Below are 26,925 nucleotides of genomic sequence, written 5' to 3'. Positions count from 1 at the left end.
TATTATGTACATACTAAAATGGGATTGTATAATACCTATGTATATTTACCTTGCTGAGTCACTAGCTTATATAACATTTGATATAATGTCAAAATTTCTTCTCATAATTTCACATTAAGTCAAAACTTCATGTCACAAAACTTCTCCTTAAGAACCCACATCCAGAATGAATAAAATTTGTATGCGGAGATTCCACTGTATTTTATTCATAATAATATATCATTTAGATTATTAATTTATAATAATACATACACTTGTAGAAAAAAAGGCCTTCCCCCACCCTCCCTGTCTAAAATCTGGTGGAAAGCCTTCTCAGAAGAGTGGAGGTGATTATTATAGCAAAGAAGCTGGGATGTTTAACAAGGACATAAGTGGTTCATTCTACAAAAATGGTGGAAAGAGCTGTTATGTTGTCATTTAGTTTTTTTTTATTATACCAAAATCATTTAAATTAACATAACAGACACATTACTTGTATATGTTCGGAAAATATAGTATGTACTTTTAATCATGAAATAAATGTTCTTACTTTAATGTTCAATATTTAATTGTAGCATTAAAAAAAGGCCAAGTTCAAAGAAAAGTCTTGTCACCATGATCATATCGCTATATGTCTGGTACTGTATTGGTGTTACTTATTTTATAATTATATTTGTCAAACAAACTGTTTACATCTAATAATAAATTAATTTCTACATAACTGAAAACTATTTCACCTTACTCATTAAAGCTTTTCGTAAATAGTTAAGATTTTTCTGTTAATTGTAATTGGTGTTACTGTCAAAGGTGTTATCGTTGTGGGTGATACCAGGAAGAGAAGTAACACCAATTATTAAATGTATAAAAAATAATATTGCATGAAGCTCCACTTTTTGTGGACTCATAAGCTTCAAAATTAAAAAAGTTCTAGGTGTGAAAGAAGAAATATATTTCAGTGGATTGTGGAACCCGTAATTCCACCTTTTCTGTAGAATGACCCATGTGTGAGAGTCATGTTTCCACAAACTTTTACCAAGATAGCTTACATCGACTTGGTTAAGTTTGTCAGGGTTTTAAAAAAAAAACACTACAAAAATGCAAAAGCAAACATACACTGTACTAACAAAAAGAAAGAAAGAACGCTTTGTTGAAATTTTAGAATTCGATAAAGAGTTTGTAGCGCTAACTGTTCTGACCAATCAGAGTGAAGGCGATTTCAGCGCGAGCGCATTGCGACCAATCACAGTTTGATCCAGAATGTGACGGGGGGGAGGGGGTTGTTTTTGGGCTGAGAGCGGTTTCCCCACTCGCACGCACGCACACTGGCCCCTCCCTGCCGGAGGAGGAGGAGGCGGAGAGGATCAGACACAAACCCCCCGAGCGATTCGCGCCGTGCCGCGCCGCAGTGTGTGTGTGTGTGTGTGTGTGTGCCGTCAGGTCCTCCGGGGAGAGACGCGGCTCATTAGGGACGGAGGACACGTTACAGGTAAAAACTATTGAGTAAATAAAGGGGAAACTTCCAACAAGTGTTTTTTTTTATTTATATTTATGATAAGTTGTTTACTGTGTTTGCCTGCGCGCGCGTTTTCCCTATCTTGATTGCAGTGAGTGTTTTAAAGTTGTGCATGCAGAATTAAACTGTTTATTTTGTTTACATCAAGGGAGCAAAACTTTTAAACATTTGAAAATGCCATGGATTTGATGTTTCTTTCCTACCTGAAGTTTCTTTCTGTAGTGCTTGTTTCTGCTTGATTTTGCACGCCTCGTCTTTAAACTTGTTTTTAAACCCTAAGTAGTCTACACCTCTCTCTGACATGGGTTTGGTTTTCAGTGCAAGGGTTTAAACTCATCACTCAAGCATTCTGGCCACTTCCTGGTTCTAACACACCTGGTCAGGTAATCTGCCATTAATTTCCACGATAATGTTTTTCTGTGTGTTGGGAATTAGACTATAATAATAATAATAATAATAAAAATCCTATTAATAAAACCTATTTGCTGTTAGGTCCAACTATATGCTCTTGAAAATCAGAATGCCCTTATACGAGGACAGGATATTTCAGTACAGACTAAACGTTTCAGGACAGACAACTCAATTGTCTATACATCTCCTTGTACTATCCTTATATAAGGACTATAATTCTTTTGCCAGCCTTTTTCCTGGTTGGTTTATAGTTTATAGTTATCAGCTATGAATAAAGAGAAACAGTAGAGTCCGGGTCTCAGGAAGACATGTACTTTCTGCAAATTAACTTTCCTCAAAAGCTTTACTTTTGCTTGTAAATCAAGGTATGCAAGATTCTTTTGTGCTTGTTCTAAGGAATTGGTTAGGATTACAGGTTGTGTAACAGGTTATCTAGGTGTGTCTGTTTTTATCGAACCCTGCTTCATTAACTTTTTTTTGCTTAAGCACACTAATTAATGCTTTGATAACAAACCAAATTGACTCGGGCATGTTAAACTGGAAGTTGCAAAAATATCCAGTGTGTATACATCGCCCTACAGTGAGGATGAATCCAGTTGAACATAAAACCTTGTTTTGAAACCTGCCTGCATTGTTTCACTAACCAACTAACACACCACAACAATTACTTCACATCCTTGTGGTTATACAGCTGGGAAACATCCCAAACAAACCAGTCGCATTATCTCCTGCAGATCCTCCACATCCTTAATGCACCTCTCGGAGCCTCTGTTTACTGTCAGTGTGATTATCGAGTCCATAAGCGGGGTTAGCTGGATGACGGATCCTTGCAGTTATCATCATCTGACTAATGTCCCAGACAACAGGCCTGTGTTAGCTTTTCCGTAGCTGCGAGCAGATCCCTCGCCTTTGTTCAGGTCCGTTTTAGCAGGAAAAGCAACAATGTCTGCGCAAACAAAAATAGAACAAAAAGAAATAGGGAAATGGTGGCATATTCTGCATTAGAATGAGACGATCATCTGCAACTCTTTTTCTGAACTGAGCTGATTTTTAAAAAACATGCAGATGAGTCCGTGTCGTGACTTTTCCCCCCACATGATTGCTTGCCGGGTGATTGTATGGATGATGCAAAAGAACATAGTGCTACACACAAAAGACAGGAAGTGGAAATGTCATGTGTAGGGCTGTGTAGAGTTTCATAACTCTCTTCTTAACGTACTAGAATCTAACCACGTGGCATCAAGAAGCAACATAAAAAAGAATTACATAACATAAAACCGACAACAGTAAAACCACAGGATTCCTGCCAGTCCTAAACCTTTGAACTTGTAGAATTGTTCGTTTTTTCCTGTTTTTTTTCTGCCTCTTTATTTTATTTTTTTTCAATTTTTTTTCAGTTCCAAGCTATTATATTCATCCTTATATAAAAAAATTATAAATAAATCAAAATGGCCTGCCTCTATATGGGAACTCTCTATAGTAGGGTTGCACAGTAGAGATGAGAGAAAAATCGATTCTTTTGTGTTGCGGTTCATGTATTGAATTATAAAACGGATAAAAAAAAATTGTTACATTTATAAAATGTATGTTTATGAAAAGTTTTGTTCACACTGTGACTGGGACAGTGGCAAGTACTAGTAACGGTACTCCGTATCAGCAAGTACCAAAGCGGATGTACTTGTAGTCTTTCTGGTAGAAAGTGGTATTGGGACATCAATGCGTTATGGTTATATCTCTCGCTGTTCTTCCTCCTTCACACTATAAAACCAGCCACAGAGAGCTGTGGTTTTCAGTGTTGGCAAAAACGTCAACAGTCATGCTGTTTAGAGCTCCGCCTCTGTTATCTGGGTCCTCTCCGCTCTGTGCTGTGTGCTTTCTCGTTCAAGGCCTTTGAGAGCTGCAGTGTTATAGAGAAAACTGCTGGAGTTGGTTGGCAGCTTTTGCATTTTCTCGCTACGTAAACGCTAATTTGCTTGTGCCTGAAAAAAAAAAACATGAAAAATGTTGCCCTTAAGCAGAAACCAAGAATTCTAAATTCATGGCTTAAGTTTCTCAGGAAATTACTGACACCTTTTTATAATGTCCTTAAAACAAGGAAAATTAAACGTGATGTGTAATAACCTCAATAAAAGTCTTCAAGTTTTTTTTTTTTGTAAGGAGTGTTAGATGCTGAAACAAAATAAGAACATGTGTGGCAGCCTGGAAAAACTTTAACTTGCTAAAAGTTTGGCATATTTTATCGACAACCACAGTCTTTCGGGGACTGAAATAATTGCAGGTGTATCAAACAGAAGTGAAGTCATAGCACTGTAAAGTTTAGTTACCACCAAAAGTAAACAAGGATAAAATGAATCCCATGGGGGTGTATCGATTCAGTTACGTATCATGATTTATTTTTGTGTGGCAATTCATTAACCACCACACTGACTCTAAAATTGGACAACCTTCGTGTGTGTATAAGGTTCTAAAATAGTCTGCCAAAAAATCGATTTACAGAAAAATCTAGATTCTCATTTGCAACGATTTAGAATTGATCTGAAATGTCCAAGAATCTATTTAATTAATAAATAAAATCAGCTGGCTGTTCGCCTCCATTTTTGTAACGAGCCCACTGGTCTGTACTGATGCCACCAGGCAGCCGGTTTTTGAACGCAAGCGTGCGCGGCAAATCCCTAAAACAAAGAGGAAGCAAATATGGATGAGAGGGAGATCCAATCAGCCCCGTCTTCACTTAAAGCTAAAGTTTAGCGTCATTTCGGTTTTTACCGAATGCCTGGAAACACTGTGCTGGACATGAGACACACAGTGTGCAAGCTTTGCAAAACGAAGACCAAGTACTTCGGCAGCACAACAAATGCGCGTGCTCATATTACTAGGCATCACCCGGAGCTCAGCGACACGGAGCAGAGTCAGCCGCCAGCTGCAGACCAACGCACACTGCCGTGCTTCACGAAACTCCCTGCCAACTCAGAGAGAGCAAAAAAAATAACTCAGTCTATCGCTTGCTTCAGTGCCAAAGACCTAAGGCCTTACAGTGTGGTGGAGAACGAGGGGTTTGTCTACATGCTACAGACAGCAGAGCCGAGGTACGCCATACCGTCCCGCAAGTTTTTCACAGTTCATGTCCAGTTTTTTTCATGATTTGTTGAAAATCATATAATCAGTTGCACAGTTTACAGTTCTGTTGTTGCAAGAGACACTGTCATGAACATTTCAGAGACGGGTAGCTTAGGGGTACTATTTTTCATTTTGAAAGAAGCACTTTATTTTCATAACTTGTTATTCTTTAAGTTACTGAATCTGACTGAGAAATATAGATTTTTTTTTTTGTCTTCTCCCGTTGTGTTCTACATGATATTTGTGGTAAACTGCAACTTTCCTGGGAAATGCATCTATTTAACCATTTTGTATTATGAAGAAGCACTTTATTTTTGTTCCAACTTATTTTTATAGCTAGCTACTAATGAGTAGCAATTGAGAACCAGACAATGTTTTTGATAAAGGGCACTTCCCTGAGAATTGAACTTAATAAATGTGAAAAAGACACTTTAATGTCTCCGTTTGTCATTCTGTATAGCAAAGCAGATGAGAGTAGATCATGATCAGAAACCCGATTAGAAATCATTATGAATAAAATCGAATCATTTTGAATCGAAAATCTTTTTGAATCGAATCATGGCCTCAAGAATCGGAATCCAATTGAATCGTGAGATGGTAAAAGATTCTCACCCCTATTCTAAAATGTTGCTTTTGCTCTTTTATCCTGCAGAAAGTGTATTTTATATTATTCACACGTAACAGCATTCTCTGTGGTATGGGGCAAATTATTAAATATTAAGTTTGTTTAAAATTGTAACAAAATCTTAAAAAAAAGAAAAAAGAATTAGGATACCTGGATATCGTGATAATATTGTATCAGGAGGTCCCTGGTGATTCCCATTTCTAATATGCATAGTCAGGAATTTATGTTTAGTTCTTAATTTTTTAAGAGGTCTAGAGAGAGCTGATTGGCCGAGCTCTCTCAGAGGGGAGGGATGAGAGACACTTCGTGCTCCCACATTAATCATGGCTCTACAACCAATCGGGCGTCTGTGAGCTCACGTAAGCGGAAGGAGCGGATAGCGCTGTCCTCCGAGTGTGTTACTCCTCTCCAACGGTGCGTGAGCGAGCAGTTCGAAAAGATGCGGTTGGCTGGCGTCACGCGATTCAGAGGAACACATGATAGTCTTCGGCCCTCCCGGCTGAGTGGTAGCAGTAGCCTATTGGACACGACTACATTAGGGAGAAAATCTGGAAAAAAAAAGTAAATCCAAAACAAAGAAATAAATAGTGGCAGACATTTTTTTTATGAGATCATTTGTTGCATTATTTGCAGTTAGCTAGATAAATAAGTTTGAATATAAAATTGTTTATTGCGCTTTAATCGCAATAGATAAAAAAAAAAAAAAAAAGATTTTATGATTTTAAAAAGTTATTTGTTTATTTATTAAATTGTACAACCCTAAATCTGAATAAGGCATACATGCATTACAGACGAATGGAATCTGATTACAAACTAAATCTTTTAGGTTTAACATCCATTTTGCTGCAGCACTGTATTTAGCCAAATAACTTGATTAAAGTTCATGAGAAAATCACACACATAATTTCTATGTTATAGAAAGCTAAATGAACACAAATGTACATATAAATATTTTTACGTCAATTTGGTGAAAAGTACGTGTGTGTGTTTGTTTTGTCCAAAATGCTCTTTATGGTTTGTTCGTCCCAGTTGAGTCTTGAGTTTTCTCCATGTATCAAATATGTCCAGTCTGGTTTACGTCTCACCGTCCTTCTCTTCATTCTCTGCTGTTGTTACAGACTCATTATGTTCTCCTCAGTCAAGCCGTTCGAGGGCCAACAGTTTGCTGCTCTGAAGAAACAATGCCAACAGAACAGGACGTTGTTTGAGGACCCGCTCTTCCCAGCCCAGGACCGTTCTCTCTTCTATCAGGGCAACCGCATTGGCACGGTCACTTGGAAAAGGCCCAAGGTAAGCAAATGGACGAGAAATCTATCTTAATGGGATGTTTAAATGCACTCAGTTTTCACATCAAAAGGAGTTCTGCTTGCTATCTGATATTGTGTATCTTTATTGTTTCCTTCACACAAAAATATTTACTCACCAAACTAGGAAGGATTTACATGATTCCTATCGATTCTGTCTCCCAAACATTTCCATTTTAAACTTTAAAAACGTAAATATGAATGAAATCTGGGCGGAAAATGTTTTGATTTTTTCACAAAAATTATTTGGGGTTAGATAGAATTACTTTTATCTATCTTGGCCTTACAGGTCTGGTGCAAAATGTAGGAAAATTACCCTCAAACAAGACCCACGTCTTGGCTAATTATCTGCAATAAATATTTCTCCTAATTATTCAAAATCAAAATATCTGTTGTTGAGACTCTATCGATGCACGTTTTCAGGGATTGAGGACTACCATGAAATACAAGAGTAACACGTTCCCTGGGCCATAAAAAGTCACACACACTAAGATTTCATTCAGTCGACTTTAGCTTTGATTACACAACGTGGTGTCCAGTTCATGTAGTTCATGTAATAAAAAAATCCTCATTGATGTGACTATCTGGTCATTCAGTACATTCAGGTCATCATCTGACTTGTTTTTTTGCCACATAACATGCTGAGTCTAGACCTGACTAACTGAAGGAACCCCAAATCACAACACTTCCTCCAGAGGCTTGTACAGTGGCCACTATTCATGATGGGTCAGTATGGACCAAATGAACTGTTTTCTATTGCTCCAAAGTCCAATCTTTATGCTTTGTAGCAAACCGAAGCCTTTTTCTAATTAGTCTCACTAACAAGTGGTTTTCTTATGGCACACAGCTGTTTAGTTCCAGTCCTACAGTATGAGTTCACATCACATTGTGTCTGTGTGTTTTTGTGTGTATGGAAATGCTCTTAATTTTACTAATATACATAGCTCAGGTTTTTCCTTTTTTTTTTTTTTTTTGCATGCAACTTCATGCAACTTCTCCAAGTGTTGTAAGTGATTTCCATTCATAATTTTTTTTTTAGACCAAATTTCTTTCACTAAGTTGACGGTTCAGCACTATCCTCAGGTTTTGATAATGTATTAAAGGGTTCTTAACCCAAAACCATGAGTTTGAGATGAGAACTGCACAATGTATAATTTGTTGAACGGCATCTATTTCTAGATCCTTACAATACTGGTTCTAAAATTCTGTTATCATGTAAACACTATACTGTAATATTTGTAATAATTTTTCGTTAATGAAGGTGTAAAAAATAATCAACATTGACTGCAGTCATTCCTGTGAACATTCAGTGAATGAAATGCTTTCAGGAAAAAAAACGGCCTGGTTTGATCACCATAGTTGTTCTGTTTATGGAGGATGATGCACAACCCCGTACTGGCCACTGCACCACTGAAAGTTATTGCCACATCCCCCCTACAATCCTGACCTCGCTCCAAGCCATTTCCAGATGTTTGCACCATTTAAAGGAATTTCCTGAAAGGCCAGGGTTACTGATGTGAAGCAGGCGGTCCTGGGAAATCTTTCTACCTTGATGGTATTAAAAGCACTAGGATTATTATAATTAGGGAGGTTATTAATCTCATAAACGTGTTCTGTTATTCTGCACAATCAAAAGTCTCGGTTTGACTTAGGGGAACAAACCTGGCTTGATTTTACCTTTTATAAAGTTTGAGCTATTTTTTTAGTCCAGTCGATCAGGTTCCAAGCATGTGTGGAACATCACCTGTCATTGTTGGCCAACATTTGGATAAAGAAACCTAGACCTTGTGTCCTGGTTCTGGTTAAAAGCTTGAGTTTGTAAAGGCATTTAAATTCCCAAACAAATATGTATAAGTAAAATGACTTGAGAGTAGCAACTCGAAAGCAAATAAAGCAGACGTCAGTGTGTTTCTAGCCAACCGGTACCTAAAACATACAAATACATAAGTTAAATAAGGAAAGTATAAAATAAGACCTGACATACTCTACTACTACTTCTTCTATAGGGGAAAATAATAATCATGTTAATTTAATTATATACATTATATAATTTTTTTTATATATTATTAAATATTTTAATATATTAAATATTTGTTTTTTTTGCTTGATAATATTAAGCCTGATCCCGAAGACAATTTCATGTCAGTAAATAACTTTATACCTGACTCTGGGTACTACCACCATTGATTAAACATCTCCCAGAAATCTGTTCCAGAACCAAACACTCAAGTTGTTTTCACCAAATTTGTTTTCACCATATAACATTCTCCCAATACTCTTCTGGATCATCCAAATGCTCTCTAGCAAACTTCAGACGGCCTGGACATGTACTGGCTTAAGCAGGGGACACGTCTGGCACTGCAGGATTTGAGTCCCTGGTGGCGCAGTGTGTTACTGATGGTAGCCTTTGTTACTTTGGTCCCAGCTCTCTGCAGGTCATTCACTAGGTCCCCCGTGTGGTTCTGGGATTTTTGTTCACACTTCTTGTGATCATTTTGATCCCACGTGGTGTGATCTTGCGTGGAGCCACAGATCTAGAGAGATTCAGTGGTCTTGTATGTCTTTCATTTTCTAATAATTGCTCCCACGGTTGATTTCTTCACACCAAGCTGCTTACCTATTGCAGATTCAGTCTTCCCAGCCTGGTGCAGGTCTACAACTTTGTTTCTGGTCTCCTTTGACAGCTCTTTGGTCTTGGTCATAGTGGAGTTTGGAGTGTGACTGTTTGAGGTTGTGGACAGGTGTCTTGTATACTGATAATGAGTTAAAACAGATGCCATTAATACAGGTAACGAGTGGAGGACAGACGAGCCTCTTGAAGATGTTACAGGTCTGTGAGAGCCAGAAATCTCACTTGTTTGTAGGTGACCAAATACTTATTTTACTGAGGAATTTACCAATTAATTCCTTAAAAATCCTACAATGTGATTTTTCGGATTTTTGTTTCTTATTCTGTCTCTCATAGTTGAGAGATTTTAAAATTAAATATTTTAATAAAATTACAGGCCTCTCATCTTTTTAAGTGGGAGAACCTGCACAATTGGTGGCTGACTAAATACTTTTTTGCCCCACTGTACAGGAAATAGTCTGAGGGTTTCTGTTTTAATAAACATTTAATACAGGAAGTGTATGAGGAACAGGTGAGGAGGAAGAATCATGTTGAACTTGTTTCTCTTAGATTTTCCATAATGTTCATCAATAACGGCTTGCCATCGGATAAACTATGGATAAAATACAGCTGAGGTCATTACTTCGGCTCTTCTACATCGATTTTTACATTTCCCATTACATCCCAGCGTTAAATATTAATGAAACACACAGTTAAGAGTGCAGATAAGCAGAACCGATAGTAATGTCCATGTATTAGGCTGTGTGGACCTTTCGTTTGGTGTCACTCAGCTTTCTTTCTCTAATCCTGTAAAAGGCTTGGCATTTGTTCAGTGGGTGAGGCTTTATAACACAAGCAGGTGGAAGGAACAAGTGGAAGTTTGTCAAAACAAGACCGGTTAGTTTAAATGATCTGATGGGTGGAGACGGTTTCAAGTGTGTGGCGCAGGTGAGGCTTCGTTTGTGCAAAGATATTACAACATAAAGGTTCACCGTCCACAGTTTAAAACCCTGTAGGATTCATGTTTGTCTCTAGGCGTGTGCTGATCTCGAGTTTGTTAAATGGTATGGAGTTATTAGTACTAAAGTTCCTCTTTGTGTCTGTGGTTTATCAACTATTGTGCCTCAAAGCCACTAAAAAGCACAAATAACTGACTAAGTGTTCTACAATGCTTTTTAGCAGAGAGGGTGGATGAGAGCCACCAAATTAAAATGGTTTCCTGTATCTTCACATGCATTTGGTGTTTACTGTGGTATAGCTAGGGGGTGGTTTCAAATTCGATGATCGCTCACTCACAGGGTTGTGGGAGGTCTGGAGCCTTATCCCATGGAACTTGGGCCACGAGGCAGGGTACACTTTAGACGGGGTACCAATCCACACACGCTTGCACACTACGGGCAATCTGGAAACACCAATTAGAATGATCTGCATGTTTTTGGACTGTGAGAAGAAACTGGAGAGCTCAGAGGAGCCCACCAAGCACATGGCAAACAAGCAAGTTCCATACACACAGACCCGAAGCGGGAATCGAACCCTGGCAAAGATGACATCTCTATTTCTACAATCAGTGAAAGAGTAATCAGAGGATAGGTATAACTGATACCCAAAGGGTGATTACCTCTATAAAAGCAGAACTTTTGGCACTTTAGAGTTCTGTCGAAATCAGTGACGGGATAAGACATCAATTTTGACCTAGGAGAAGCCAAATTGTTTCTAATTCGTAGTTGAGAATGCAGGATTCAAGAACACATGGAACGTGACAAAGAGATGCATTAATCAGTCATAAGATTTAAAAGGAATTTAATGATTATAAATGAAGCATAGATGTTCTACAATCATGCGTAGTAATCACTAAACTTAATTATATTGTCATGAGCTGTTGAGTCTGTATTGAATCATAAACACTTTATGTATGAAATTGAATCAATGAAAAAAATATACTGTCTCATTCCAAGGTATCAGTCTTTTTAGGAGTTTGTAGATGTTGGTGTAGGCCATACAGTTGTTATTCAGGGCTTCATCAAGTAAAACAGAATTGATTTGAATTGAATTGGTGAGGGGTGGCACGGTGGTGTAGTGGTTAGCACTGTTGCCTTGCACCTCTAGTGTCCGGGATTGATTCCTGGCCAGGCTCGATTCCCGCCTCTGTGTGCATGGAGTTTGTATGTTCTCCCTGTGTTTGGTGGGTTTCCTTTTCTTATTGATGTTCCCAAATTGCCCGTAGTGTGTGAATGGGTGTGTAAGTGTGTGTATGTGTGTTGGCACCCTGTCCAGGGTGTACCCTGCCTCGTGCCCTTAGCCTCCTGGGATAGGCTCCAGGTCCCCGCGACCCTAAATACAGGATAAAGCGGTAGAGAAGATGATTGAGTGAGTTAATCAATTTGTACTTTGAGAGGAGCTTGGTTTAAAGAAGTAATGCTCTGCTTATCGGTCAGTCTATATCTTTATTATTACCTGTAATGATGAATTGTGGATAATGAGCAAATGAAGAGGGTTGCAAGTACGAATATGTATTTTTTTCTACAGGTCTGTGATAGGGTGAGGAGCTCTGCAGGTCAGGAGAGCATCCGAATGAAACCGCTGTTAAGAACCAGCTAAAGGGTGGGTGGGTTGGGTGCCTTACAAGGATGCCATTTTGCTCTCCAGGACAGGTTTCCTAGCTGGAAAGGATTCCCTTAAACAAAATGCCATGCATTATGGCCAACCCTGAACATCCACTGCACATAGGTTTTTGCAAGCAAAGACTCTGGACTTTATCCATTCGGCTTTTCAACATCTCTCTACAAGGGCATTGGTGGTGTGGACTGGGATCTCTTAAGGCTGCTGTGTACATCATAGTGCTACTCATGTTAGCACTTCTTATCTGTTAGCTTCATGGTCAGCTTAGTACTCTCAGTATTACATATGATGCCATTATTAATAGACTCAGTACTGTTCTTTGCACAATTATTACTATTTGCACTGTTGTCACTTTGTCATAAGTAAAATTGCACATCCATTCTCACTCTCAGTCTGGAGTCTCAGGAGACTTGGGGTACGAGGCGGGGTACCAATCCGTCACAGGGCTCACACACATACTGTATATACACTTTCACACGCTCATTCACACACTGTGGGCAATTTAGGAACACAGAGTAGCCTAATCTGCATGTCTTTGGACTGTGGGTGTGCAATCAAATCTACAAACCTGTCTCTGAGTTACTGCCTCTTTTGCTGCTGAATATCTGGAATTTGCCTTCGAGATCAATAAAGTATCCATCCATTCATCCATGCATCCAAAATTTCTGGGGATCCCCTAGGATGAGCTGGATGGGTGGACGACCCTTAGCAGGAAAAGCTGCTGGAAAATTAATAATATTAGCCATTTAAAAAATATCTAACCAGTGAATTTGCTTTTCTTCCCTTCAGGACCTCTGTGAAGACCCACATCTGTTTGTCAATGGCATCAGCGCTCACGACCTGCACCAGGGGCAACTGGGAAACTGCTGGTTTGTAGCAGCCTGCTCCAGTCTCGCTTCCAGAGAAGCCCTGTGGCACAAAGTAAGCGTCCAAAGCTTTGTCTTCTAAGAGGTAGTGTGCGGCGGGGGGCGGGGGAAAACGGGATGCTTTGCCAAGTCATATATTTGGTTATTGGTTATATTGGGCAGCTGCTAAGAGTACACACTAGAGGTATAAAGTGCATACCAAACCAGGATCCTCTGAGTCACCACCAGTCGTGTGCGTGCGCGCGCGTGTGTGTGTTCTGTCGAAAGGGCATTAAGGCACCAAAGTAAGATGACTGGCTCATTGCTTTCTGAGTTAATTCGTCTTATCATGGGTGTAGGCCAGGGTTGCAAAATTTGTACAGTAAGGGAACTATTAATTATTAATAATAACAAGCACATTTATATCTCAAAATAATTAAAGCCAAACTGTTTAAACAAACACTAATGACTGTGCAATACTGCTTTGGTCTCTCTGTCCTAGCACAAAAACAAACCTGTTAAAAATACAGTGTTGACCAATTGAACTGCAAGTGCGCCCTCTTGTGGTGTACAAGTTAACAGAGACTGTATGTAAGCTGTGCAGAAATACAGTATGAGTTGTAATAGAAATTAGAAATACAGTATGATTTGCACAGTACAGTATGGCAGAAGAATTTTATTTTGATAATTATTTTCATATCAGTTGATATTAATAGTTATTGTTTGTTTTTTATTGATGAGCTAATAAACAGCAAAGGTAAAAGGTTTAATTAAGCTATATTTAATCAAGGCATGTATTGTAATCAGCGATAGGTCTCAATTTAAAATAGGACTAAATAAATGATCTCACTTTAAGTCATAATAAATAAAGAAATCAAATAAAAACAACTGGTATATTGACCTCAATAAGATGCAATAAATATTAGAAATATAAACTCTTGAACTTTTTGTGAACTATAAAATTCGTTTGTTGTATTCCCGGTTTTGGTCAGAACTGTTCTACTCAAGTTACACTCAGTCAGAGCACAAAAAAAACGCAAACCTCATTGACGTTATTGACAATTTCTTCTTCACTTTCTGCCGTTATCTTCCTCCCTTTGTCCCACACTCTGTTGTTGTTTCGGTTGTCTCATTTTAAGAGCCAAGGAGTATGTGGTCTGCGCTGAACTGTCGGGAGGAACTGCTAGTCTGGCCTATAGAGCCGAACTGACGTGGTGTAACACTTAACCATGTTTTTATGATATGATATAAAACTTAATAGTGCATGCATAATTATAATTGTCGCTGGAACGCTCTCCCCTTTATACTCTTCTACTGTTGCATGTAACTGAAACGTGTGCTACATGTTTCACCCTCGTCTTGTGAGAAAGCAACCTCCATTCTGATTGAGCTTTGGTTTTTGTCTTGTATGCTGCTTTCCTTCTCTTGTTTATGCTCCATATCTGACGAGCCAGTTGAATTGCCATTAAACTCTGTGTCATTGCCCCTCAGGGGCCTCATTTGCCCTCTACTCTCTAACATTAATACTCTGTGTGTCTCTCTTATGTGAGCTAAACATCCTGATCCCTGACTCGTCCATGTCCGTTTCCAGGCACTGGCTTTGTGTTTAGTTACAAGCGTTTAAATCCCCTCAGTGATGGAGAACCGGCGTTTAAAAACATCTCTTAAAAATGTCTGCTTCAGATGTTGTATAGTTCTGTAATGCTTTAACTTTTAATGCTTTTAGTAAGTCATTCCTTTATAAGTCTCTTTTTTCCCCCCTCTTGTAGATGATCAGACTAAAAAAGTGCAACTCAAGTTCTTTTTTTAAAGTAAAGTGTTTTTTTTTTTTTTTTTTTTTTTTTTTTGGGTGTATCACATGTATCGGTGGCTCAGTGGTAGGTTTCCCGTCTGCCATTTGGAAGGATTGGGTTTAATTCCCAGTCAATGCCCAAACCCCAGCCACTGGACGCAGTGCCAGTCTCGAGCCCCGATAACACAGTAGGGTTGCATCAGGTAGGGCATCTGGTGTAAAAGTTATGCCAAGCTGAAAGCACAAAATGTCAAAGTAGTAGCATGTCTCCATTGTATGTGTTGTGAAAGAAACTTATTCACAGGCTTTTTGATTGGAGGAAAATTAAACGAGTTGTTTTTGTGAGAATGCGAGAGTGTCGGAGGGCGTTGGCGTGGGTGTGGGCAATGGCTCCTGCCGGCCCTTTGATGCAGCGAATGGCGCTTCCTATCTGTTGATTATTCGGCTTAGATTTTGTAGTGTACAACATATAAGTAGCTGTGCATGCGCTGTTAATATAAGAATAGGGGATGCGAATATACTATAATGATGATCTTCACTTGTCCCATCTTGATGTGATCTGAAAGGTATGCACAAGTTCTGAAACTTTACTTTCTGTTGCGTTCTGTAAAAAAAAAAGTATATTTTTGGCCCGTGCTGGAACGTGTACTTGTTTATTTTTTATATGTGCAAGAGTAGGGAATTTCAGACCGAGAGTGAAGGAAAAAATATAACACTACATGCTGACACCCCCTCGGGCCCCCCGTCTACCCCAGGGGACATTCCTCACTTCTGTAGTGTCGTGTGAATGAAATTGTATCAAACATGTTTTGCCTTTTGACTTTCTTGGCCTATTTTATGAGGGACAGGGTTTGGGCACAGTGCCAAGATGTGGCACGCTACACGTGGTTTTATTTTCTGAAGGAAACCAATTCGAGAGGTTTCCTGTGAGCAACAATGTGTACTCTAAAGCCTTGTAACGAACGACTTTAGATTCTCATTGTCACATCCTCTTATTTATTTTATTTCCCCTGTTTATTGCTCATTTATTAGAAAGTATATCATATATATATATATTTTTTTTTTAATTGTGTATTATGTTTATTCCTCATTGAATTCGGGGGATTTAAACAGATGCACTTTAAAAATGCACCAATATTTAAACACAGTGAAAAGATATTAAGGAGTGCTCACATGTCTGGTAGTAGCCCTTAAAGCTCAGATCATTTTAGCCATTGATTTGCTGTTTTTTTTTTTATTATGGCGTATATGATTATATATTGGTCATTGACCTAATGCTGTGCTGCTGGCCCGTATCTGTGCTGTTTGGGTTTTAATTGAAGCTGCCGATTGTAATTGTGCATTCTCATCACTATTCACTATGCGGTATACTCAGGCTCTCTGTCTTGTCACATGCATTTTTATTCTAGAGTTATTGGAGGGTGTTATTTTAGTGCAACTACTGAAATGTGTCTCTTCTTTTTCCTTCGTTAATCTCTCGGCTCGGCCTTCGTTCCATTGTGGGGATTTTCTCTCCCTGGTTTGCACCTCATTTCCTCCTGAGGTCTCATTACTGTCGTTCCTCTAGCACATCTGTACACATCCTTTTCTTTCTCTCCCTGGGGCGCCAGTCATTATTGTCATGCTTTCCTATGCTTACACACACACACACACAGCACACGCACGCATACACACAGGTGGTCTTCAGGGTTTTCTGTTCTCTTCTTGCTGCTTGTTTGTTGTCGTCCCTTTTTATTTCTGTCACTCAGTATATAGTCTACAGCTCGGAGGCTGTCCAGCCTGGTTCTGTATATGTCAGTCCACAGGTCTCTGTGTCTGTCCATCCCGCTGAAGGGTGCGTGGCTTCTGTGGGCCAGTAAAGGAGGCGTGGCTTCTGTGCATCTCAGTCCCAGTTTTACCAAGGAGGCGTGAATTTTATGCGCCTCAGTCTCACTAAAGGGCCGTTGCTTCTGTGCATCTCATTCCTGCTGAAGGAGGCGTGGTTTCTGTGCCACTGAAGGAAGTGTGGCACAGGAGCCTCTATGCCTCTATGTTCCATTGATTGAGGCGTGGCTTCTGTGCCTCTAGTGGCCCCTAAAGGGCGGCGTTTTGGCTTCTGTGCCCTTGGTTGCCACTCAAGGAGAAGTGGCTTATGTGTCTTTAGGTGTCACTGAAGGAGGCGTAGCTTCTGTGAATCTCGGTCCCAGTGAAAGGGGTGTGGCTTCTCTGCCTCTAGGTTTCACTGAAGGATTCTTTTAATAGTTAAAATCGAACTACAAATATTTTTACATTTGAGTTTTTAAGGTGTTTTTAAAGGTCTTCAATTAAAAAATGATGCCTCTACTATATGCCCCAAAGTTTTTTTGATTTTTATTTTATTCTCATACATGGAGTATGAGTTGAGACAAACAGATAGTTTTAGTGTAAAAGCGTTAATATAAACCTGTTGTTCATGTTAAATGTGTAATATATCATTATTAACAGACAGTCGTGTCTAAAGCGTTTGTCTCTTGAAAAAAAAAAAGCTGTGATGTTTGTCTCCATGCTGTCGGCCCCAGGCAGGACCGAACAGTGAGCTGTAATATTGATTAAAGTGTACAGTGACCTAATGTCTGATCAGACTGACCTTGCAGTGAGTGAACACTCAACTACTGGTTGACTGGTTTTCTTTACACACACACACACACACACACACACACACACACACACACACACACACACACACACTAATAAATAGATACACATGAGACACATGCTGATGACAAATATTTTAATTTATAGGGCTCTATGTTATTTATAAAGTTTATATATGTTAATATTTTGAGCTTTTCATAAAATAAATTACAGCTTAATAATAAAACATTGGAGGTGCTTTAAAAATCATCTTTCTCTATCAACACTTAGTATGTTAACACGGTAACTGCTTTATAATCTTATTAATGTGCATGTAAAGATCTATATATGTTGTATATATTTTACAAAAAATATAATTAAAGCAGCATTTTTGGCTTGGTACACACATACAGTACATTACTCATTAAATAGGTTCGCTGTTAAACTTATGCTACAAACCACACACTCACTATCACCTTTTTCTGTAATTGTCGGATCTAAAATATTCCAAACACGAATTAGTTAATTTAAGCATTACAATGTTTCATAAAAATATTACATCAAAGGGTTTCCACACTTCTGAACTCCTAATCCCACCTAGATGCTCCTTTCGAACACCACCGAGCACTTCACGCCGTCCTTCTCCACTCCCTCCTTGAAGGCGAACAGGAAGTACATGACCTTTCTGACCTTGGCCAGCTCAGCGATCCTCTCTCCAAACTCCTGGATGTCTGCCTCCAGGCATTTTATGGGCGCGTCCCCTGGGTCTCCGGCCGACCTCCAGAACTGACCCGTGGGCTCCAGCAGCTGGCGCGTCATCAGGTTGGTGAGATCGGGCGTCCATAGCTGTGAGATACCCGTGACTGAAAGACGGCCCGACCCAGTCAGAGTCACGTTCCAGTGAGAAAATGTCAGTTCCTGATCGGTAAAGTCCAGCCGGAACACCGCCTCATGGGGCAGAAGCAAACGCTCACCGTCTTGCCTCTTCTGCCCGCGCTGCTGCAATGACTGCACCCTCAGCCTCATCATCTCCGTCAGCTGTAGGTCTTCAGTGAACTCCAGCTCCATCTCGTTCTCCGAGGCCATGACTGAAATAGTTTCTCTCGAGCCGTGTGTGTGTGTATGAATGTGCCTGTCTGGCAGCTCTCTACTTTTCTACTTCTTTCCACTCCAGACTTTTGTTGCCCCCCCCCTCCCGTCCTCTCTGTCTGCTCCCATGGGCAATAAGCCTAATTTTGCCGAGGACCGCATTGATTCGATTTCATACGCAGGGATGGAATATAGGAGCTAATGCTGGATTCATGGTTGGTGTGTGATGTGTTTCATCACCAGGCAACAGCAGGCTAATGACGTGCAAAGCAGCAGCTCACCGGTTCTCCCTCAGGCACCTCTTGACAATTGAGAGTTCCACAACAATGATTTAGTCTACGAGTGAGGTTTAAGTGTGTGTAAATGAGTAAACATTACCCTAATTGAAGTCTGTCAGGTGTGGAGGAAAACTGTGATCATATGTTTAGCCATTTTTGCTGTTGAAATCATATTATGTATCACCTTTTATAGCGGTAAAAGGACGAAACAGTGAGAACAAATTTATGAAGAATAAACATGTTTTTCTGTTTAGGTGATTCCAGACTGGAAGGACCAAGAGTGGCAGAAGGACAAACCCGAGGCTTATGCTGGAATCTTTCACTTTCGATTTTGGCGTTTTGGAGACTGGGTAGACGTGGTCATTGACGATCGGCTGCCAACCACCAACGGACACCTGGTTTACTGTCATTCTAACGACAGTAACGAGTTCTGGAGCGCACTGGTGGAGAAAGCCTATGCTAAGCAAGTCAAATCTTTATTTCCTTTCTTTATTTAAAAAAATCAGGCACCAGTATGGTGTCTGTGTTATGGCTATCACAGACACCATACTGGTGCCTAAATTAAGATTGCTACAGCATCCAGTTAGTCTGTATTGCTTCTTATTGCAGAACCAGTCAAATGTTTGGACACACCTTTTTTTGTTTTATGATTTATTGTCTACATTTTAGAACAATACTGGATTTTTTTTTAAACTATGAACTAACATTTGAAATTATGCAATTGAGTAACAACAACAGTTGTTGTTTTAAGGCACAAAGGTCAGCAGTCCTGGAATAGATGCAAGAACAGTATTGTCAAGTGGATTTACAAAACCTATCAAGCACCATGATGAATCTGGCTCTCATGAAGTCCATCCCAGAAAAGCAAGACCAAAACCTAGGAGAAGGAGAAGTTCATTTAGAGTTACCAGCCTCAGAAATCTCCAATTAACACCATCTTGGTTTAAAGCTGGTATGAAGGTTTTACAGAGCATAAGACAAATCTCAATATCCGCTTTTCAAAGGAGATTATTGCATTCAGCATTGTTTTTTACAATCTATAAAGAAATAAAAATCAGAAAAGACCATGGAATTAAAAGATGTGTCCAAGCTTTTGACTCGTACTGTATATATTGTCTTAACAATATAGCCTAACTTTCAATAAATACCCCTTGTTTGATGGTTTGCACCATGATCATGTGGGCATCATGCCATAGCGTTTGTAAATGCCGACCTCTCGCTGACCATCCAGGCTTTATGGTTGCTACGAGGCCCTGGATGGCGGAAACACAGCCGATGCCCTGGTGGATTTTACCGGAGGTGTTTCCGAACCCCTTGACCTGCTGGAGGGCAACTTCAGTCAGGACGAAGAAGCACGCAATCTTTTGTTTGAGCGTGTCCTCAAAGTCCACCAAAGAGGAGGCCTCATCAGCTGCTCCATCAGGGTACGTGTGCTGTAGGTGAATGAGAGAGATAGCCTATAGACTTGGATTTGTTTTATATTAGCTAGTGTAATGATAAACAAACTTAATTAGTACACTCATTTACGTGACGTGTAAACCTTTACTGTTTTGGAATTATTACCGATATAGCTCTCTTACTTGTATAAGATTCAAAATATTGAATTGCTATTAAATATAATTTAATAAAAAATCATACCCTAAATAATGTATCTTGTGCCCCAGGCGACCTCTCAGGCTGACATGGAGGCTCGGCTGGATTGCGGTCTGGTCAAAGGTCACGCATACGCAGTTACAGACGTGCACAAGGTGCGCCTGGGTCACGGACTGCTCGCCTTCTTTAAGTCTGAGAAGCTCATGATGATCCGCATGAGGAACCCGTGGGGGGAGAGAGAGTGGAATGGAGCTTGGAGTGACAGGTTGGTGCAAGTCTGCCCTCTGCAGGACAAAGAGTGGAAGATTAACAGCCTCTAATTTTGTTTACTGGCCAATAGGATTCATAAGGAACAGTTGCGTTGGTAATAGCTAGCATGTATGCGTATTAAAATAAACAGTACAGGACAAGGGTATTGATGTATTAACCTGTCGTGTTTCTAATAGACTAATTACTGCTTTTACCTCTTGTCTAGCTCAGAGGAATGGAAGAGGGTCAGTAAGAGTGAGCGGGAGAAGCTTGGAGTAACTGTGCAGGATGATGGTGAATTCTGGTAAGAGCCTCTTTAAACTTCTTTATTCCCTCACCAGCTGTTTGTTTGTCTCCTGATGTTTCAGACCAAATATGCAGCTTGTCATGATGCCAAGAATCCACAAAGCTCTTTAAATCATACAGTATTTGGCCAGACATGTGTTATGGATCGGCAAAAATTAGAGACACGTTAGCTTTTTTCTGTACAGTGGATCTGCTCCTCATTATAATCTTGTCCTAAAAGCCTTTCTTCATTTCAGGATGACCTTCGAGGATTTTAGTAAGCACTTCACAGACCTGATCCTGTGCCGCCTCATCAACACATCGTACCTGAGCATCCATAAGACCTGGGAAGAAGATGTGAAGTTCGGCTCCTGGTCTCGCCACGATGATCCTCTGCAGAACCGCTCTGGAGGATGCATTAACAACAAAGGCACATACCTTCAGAACCCACAGGTGTGTTCATATGGATGTGTGAGCTTATGTTCATTTAATCTAAAGATATTTCTTTGTTATTATATGTTATTCTACCTAGTTTGTATTTTAAACTAGGGCTGCAACTAACGATTATTTTAAATAATCGATTAATCGATGACTCAGATAAAAAAAACAAAAAAAGCATTCATTTCCAAGCCTTTATTCAAAAACAGAACTAAGATCTTTAGAAAGTGCACTGTTATAATAATAAAATAAAAATAAACTAACACAAAAAACATACACATGTATGCTTTACATCTGCCAAATATATACAGTGGAACCTTGGATTATGAGCATAATTCGTTCTGGAAGCAGGCTTGTATTCCAAAACACTCATAAACCAAATTTAATTTTCCCATGAGAAATAATAATAACTTAAATTATTCGTTCCACACACACATGTGGTCACAGTGTTCCAGTAAACATTACACGTGTGCTCAAATGGTGATTATACCAGTAAGAGACACGCACTAAGGCCCAGCAGGGGAGCCGATTACCCATAATTCCGCAGCGCAAGAGAGAAGGACCGTTGGCTCAGTTGTGATCACGTGACGCTCGGCGTCAAAACAAGAAGCGCATGCGTGATACATGATACTCGGTACTCGAAACCAAGATTTGTTAATTTTCCAAGCCAAAATTTAAAAAAAAATCTTTGCTCGTCTTGCGGAACACTTGCAAACCGCGTTTACTCATAAGTAATGCATATAGTTAAATGTCCCAGTGCTGCGCTAGATCACCTCTTATTTAATCAGATTACTTGGGTGGAACTAACTGTTGTATAATAAATCTAAGAAATGTTACCAATTTCTGAGATTTTGTAATTTAAAATCAGTTAATAACAAGTAACTGACATTTTATTCACATTATGGCCAGATATTTAGTTTGAAAACTTCATAGAGCATTACGCGTTCCCGAATACAGCTCATATTAAGTTTACAAGTGCACAAAAGGTAACTGTTATATAACTACTTTTGTTTGTGTGCTAACTGTGATCTGATTGTGCTTTTCTTTAGTATGTTTTTGATGTGAAGAAGCCAGAAGATGAAGTTTTAATCTGCCTACAGCAGAAAGATAAAAGATCCGTAAATAAAGATGACAGATCCTCGAACTTGGCAATCGGCTTCGACATTCAAAGGGTATGCACACACACGCATTGCTTGTACATCTAAATTTACTTTCGGTAACCCCCAGAGTATCTTTCCTTTTTTTTTTTTTGGTCAGCAGCTGTTTTTTTTTTTTTTATCCAATAGGTAGAGCTAAACAGGATCTATCGCATGCACAAACCACAGCAGAAGATGTGCAGCTCTGTCTACATCAACTCTCGCAGCGTGTTTCTGCGCAAGGATTTAAAAGAAGGTCGTTATGTTATCGTCCCGACGACCTTTGACCCTGGACTACAGGCAGACTTCCTGTTACGAGTCTTCACCGACGTGCCTTCAGAGTGCAAGTAATAATTTATCCAGTTCTGCTCTCCCAGCTTATGGGGATAAACTTTGTCTCTTTACTGATTGTGTGTGTCTTTGTGTCTTTTAGGGAACTGACCGTGGATGAGCCTCCGCAGACATGTTGGACAGGTCTTTGCGGTTATCCACAGCTGGTCACACAGGTGCATGTGATTAAGGCTGTGGGACTGGAGGCCCAGGACTCTAATAGATGTAGGTGTTTTTACTGCTGTATTGCTTTTAAAAGAGTCACAGATGTTGCACAGATGTTTGACTCATGATATGGTGTGGCTCTCTTCGAAGCATCTGACCCGTATGTGATCATCAGCTGTGAAGGGCAGAAGGTGTGTTCACCTGTGCATAAGGACACACTGAGTCCAGAGTTTGACGTGAAGGCAGTCTTCTACAGAAAGAAACCCAAAGAACGGATACTAGTTCAGGTAACAGAATGAAACTGTTGTGTATTTTGGATACCAGAATAAATGTACAGTATTCTGGACTTTAGGGGTCGTTACTTTCAAAGCTGTCCAAGAACAGGTTATTTATTTAAATAGCGTCTTTTTGAAAGTTATTATACTAATCAATTTGCTAATCTATATAAATAAATGAAAGGTTTTGTGTGTACATTGGTCTTTAAATGATATCTTTACATTTCATACACTGGAGGACCAGAAATCAGTTAGAGAAACATTTCTGTCTGCATGTCTGTCCAGCCCATTTTGTCACAGCATCATGTAAAACTGGCAAAAATGTAATTAAATTTCGCTAGTCTTTTGATATCTGCCTGAGGTGAGGGCGTGTACAATACCTGAACTGAAATTTCTGGATTTTCTTCCCGAATTTCTCCCTAATTTAGTCGTGTCCAATTCCTCCCCGTCACTAGGGGGCTCCCACATTAAAGCTACTACTACCACTCAGTCGGGAGGGCCAAAGACTCAGGTGTTTCCTCGTGCCGCCAGCCGACCACATCTTTTCGAGCTGGGGGCGGCGTAACACACTTGGAGGACAGCGCTACCCGCTCCTTCCGCTTGCGCGAGCTCACAGATTGGCTGTAACGCTGTGATTAATGTGGGAGCACTAAGTACCTCTCATCCCTCTCCTCTGAGAGAGCTCGGCCAATCAGCTTTCTCTAGACCTCCAGCTGCGAGAAGTTACAGCATCACCCGGGAATCAAACTCGTGATCTCCAGATGATAGGGCGAGCACTTTACCACTGCGCCACTCGAAGGCTATGTGCTGGTTTAAATAATCAACTAAAAGAAGTATGTTAGAAAACTTACATAGAAGAAATGGCAAAAGATACTCAATTGTACAATTTTTTTTTTTTTTTATACTAATATGTTAGTAAAATGATCGATGTTATTTAATTCACCTGGTGGTTATGTTAATGTTATGGCTGGTTAAAAAGATGGATGGATGGTAGGTGGAAGGGTGGGTGGGAAGATGGATGGATGTATAAGGATGAGTGGTGGGTGGGAGTGAAGGTAGATGAAGGGGTGGGAAGAAAAATGTATTGATTGACAGATGGATGCATGAATGGGTGGGTGAATTGGTGGATGGGAGTTGGGTAGATAAATAAACTAAAGGGTGAATGACTACATACTTGAATATCTTACATTTGAAATTATCAAAAGAATACAAATGCAACAAAGCCACATGAGGTACATTTGAGGGACAATATCTAGTTGAAATCAAGACAAAACGACCAAATGATTATTGTAGGTGAAAACGTAAAAAAAATAAAATAAATGCAAACCTGCTGTAAATTAAAATTGATTGTCCCCTGACTTCCCCCGCAGATCTACAACAAAAACGTCCTGTCTGATTCGTTCCTGGGTCAGGTGACCCTCAACGCAGACGTTTCAGACCTGCAAAATGATCACACACTCCATCTGCAGGGTAAAGGCAGCCATCAGAAAAGCGACCTCCCTGGCATGATCAGTGTGAGCATCATCACCAGCAATGTCCTCACCAATATCTGAGAGCACTCAGGTCAGCCCAAATCGAGAGGATCAGGAAGATAAATCTCACCACTGTGTGGATTTGTCTGATATACACGGAGAGGCCTGTTCTTTTGGAGGTAGTTTACATAACATTCACCAGACTTTCAACTTCATCAGACTTTTCTGAACCACTTCTGTCTGGCCTTAATGAGTTCTGTTTACGTGATCTTTTAAACCAAATCAGTGTGATATATATATGTATTATAATGTTAATTGATACATTTCTTCTGTGGAATTCTACTGTTTAACACTCAACGCCACTATTCAGCCAAGGAATCTTCTCTTTGCCAATTAATTATCCAGTGTGTTTTTCTGTCAAACATTTTAACAATCATTAAATGTTATAATCTGGACTGTAATTAAGCATGTTTACACAATATTACCACTCAGGAAACTGTACAGTCGCCAAAAGCTGTCCGCATCGTCTTTCTGTAGAACACACAACCAGTGTGTAGAACACACAACCATTAGGAATTAGTGCATCAGTCGTGGTTGTGGTTATCCACACTTCAGGACAACTTTTAAACCAGTGCTCTTTTTTTAAAATATACTTTTAAGAAAGTAAATCTGAAACTTTTTGGAATTGTTGGGTGCCAATAATTTTTGTCTGGTTGTACATACTTTTCTTTTTTTTCTCTTTTTTTTCTCTTCCTGGTCAGTCCAAATCTCTAGCACATATATCATTTTTGCACTTTGGCTCTGTTCATCTCATTTGCCTCAGTTCAGCAGCTCAATATTTTATTATTATTATTATTATTATTATTTTTAATTAATTTCCTCCATTGGGTCATTTGAGAGTTAAATTGATTTCTCAGTTGAAGCATCATCAGAACGAGAAAACCTTGTCTCAGATCAGCTTTTGTAGTTCCTTTCTGAGGATGATTAATATGTTCTTACCCCAAGTGGAAAACGCACCAGGGTTTAAACTAATAGTACTAAATATTGCACATGTGAATGCACCCTTAGTTTACTTTTCTGCAGACCAAATATACTGGCCCTGTACTGACTGGACAATGCAGCATTATATGCAATTAAAAAAAAATCAGTCTACTAGTAAACCTTGTTTTATATCAGTACTACAACTGTTTTCATAATGTGTTTGTTTTTATATAAGTATCATGCGAGTATATGTGTTACTGTGTGTGACCAAATTGACCACTTGGTGGCAGTAGACAATCAGAAATCCTCAAAAGGTACTAAAAAGTGTTTCCTCCTTCTATAGATGCGTAAACTTCAATGAGGTCTTATGTTTACTCTTTTGTTTACTCCGTTGCCTTTACATGAAACACTTGATATGCAGTATGTAATGTATGTCTCTCCTTAAAAATGTATTTTAACACAATTGGCAATTAATAAAACTGCCAAACAAGTACACCCTCTTTTTTTTTTTAACCCATATTGTGATGTACACAAAACATTTCAAAATGGATATGTGATCATCTTTCCAGGTTAAATTAATGGTACATTATATATTCCCTGCATGCATAAGCTGAGGTGTGTGCATGCTATGAAATGCCTACAAATTGTGCAATGAAGTGCCATTTTTGTATTTTTAGTTACTCAAGAACTTTGTCTATCTCAAATGTTGTGCCTTTAGTACTCAGTCTTGCATCATTCACCAGTGGGAAAAGGCTGCTGAATTGTTATGATTTGATTACGAGGTATAATATGCATCTTTTAACTGTTATACTTGTATCTTTTATACCTGTGTATGTTTATCCAGAGTATAAAGATAAATCTGAATAAAGTGAATTGGATGAATGGATTTGCATTGTATTCCTATTGCTTTCATAATTGTTGTTTCATGTATCATGTTTTGAAGCACGTACAGGGGCTTGGTTCTTATCCCCGTCACTTCAAAGCTCAAGGAGGTTGGAATCTCGCCTCCGGTCCTGTGTCCATGAAGTTTACAGTGCGCCTGGTTAGTACCCTGTCTTGTGCCCCAAGTTCTCTGGGATAGGATCTAGGCCCGTCTTTCGAGACGTACATTTGATAGAGTATTTAAACTTTTGACTGGTGTTCATTTACTTTGTACATGTAGAGTCGCCAGTATTTGTGTTTGTATAATGTAGGTACAGTATCTATACAAGTACTGGCAACTTAAAGGC

At 39.5% G+C, this 26,925-nt stretch overlaps 2 protein-coding genes across 2 annotated transcripts; one reads left to right on the top strand and one right to left on the bottom strand.

The window, feature by feature from the left end:
- Positions 1 to 1,384: 1,384 nt before the first annotated feature.
- Positions 1,385 to 26,578, top strand: capn5a (calpain 5a). Its single transcript, XM_053500862.1, has 13 exons — positions 1,385 to 1,465; positions 6,764 to 6,935; positions 12,966 to 13,097; positions 19,027 to 19,235; positions 20,004 to 20,196; positions 20,437 to 20,630; positions 20,841 to 20,918; positions 21,157 to 21,352; positions 22,387 to 22,509; positions 22,624 to 22,820; positions 22,907 to 23,028; positions 23,119 to 23,255; positions 24,614 to 26,578. The coding sequence occupies exons 2-13, from the start codon at positions 6,771 to 6,773 to the stop codon at positions 24,794 to 24,796; spliced, it is 1,929 nt and encodes a 642-aa protein (XP_053356837.1). The 5' UTR covers positions 1,385 to 1,465; positions 6,764 to 6,770; the 3' UTR covers positions 24,797 to 26,578.
- Positions 17,648 to 18,988, bottom strand: ompa (olfactory marker protein a). Its single transcript, XM_053500863.1, has one exon. It carries the CDS (start codon positions 18,489 to 18,491, stop codon positions 18,003 to 18,005), a length of 489 nt encoding a protein of 162 aa, XP_053356838.1. The 5' UTR covers positions 18,492 to 18,988; the 3' UTR covers positions 17,648 to 18,002.
- Positions 26,579 to 26,925: the final 347 nt, after the last annotated feature.

The sequence above is a fragment of the Clarias gariepinus genome, chromosome 7 (assembly GCF_024256425.1).
Source record: "Clarias gariepinus isolate MV-2021 ecotype Netherlands chromosome 7, CGAR_prim_01v2, whole genome shotgun sequence".
Taxonomy (NCBI): Eukaryota; Metazoa; Chordata; class Actinopteri; order Siluriformes; family Clariidae; genus Clarias; species Clarias gariepinus.
This window is presented reverse-complemented; position numbering and strand designations above follow the sequence as displayed.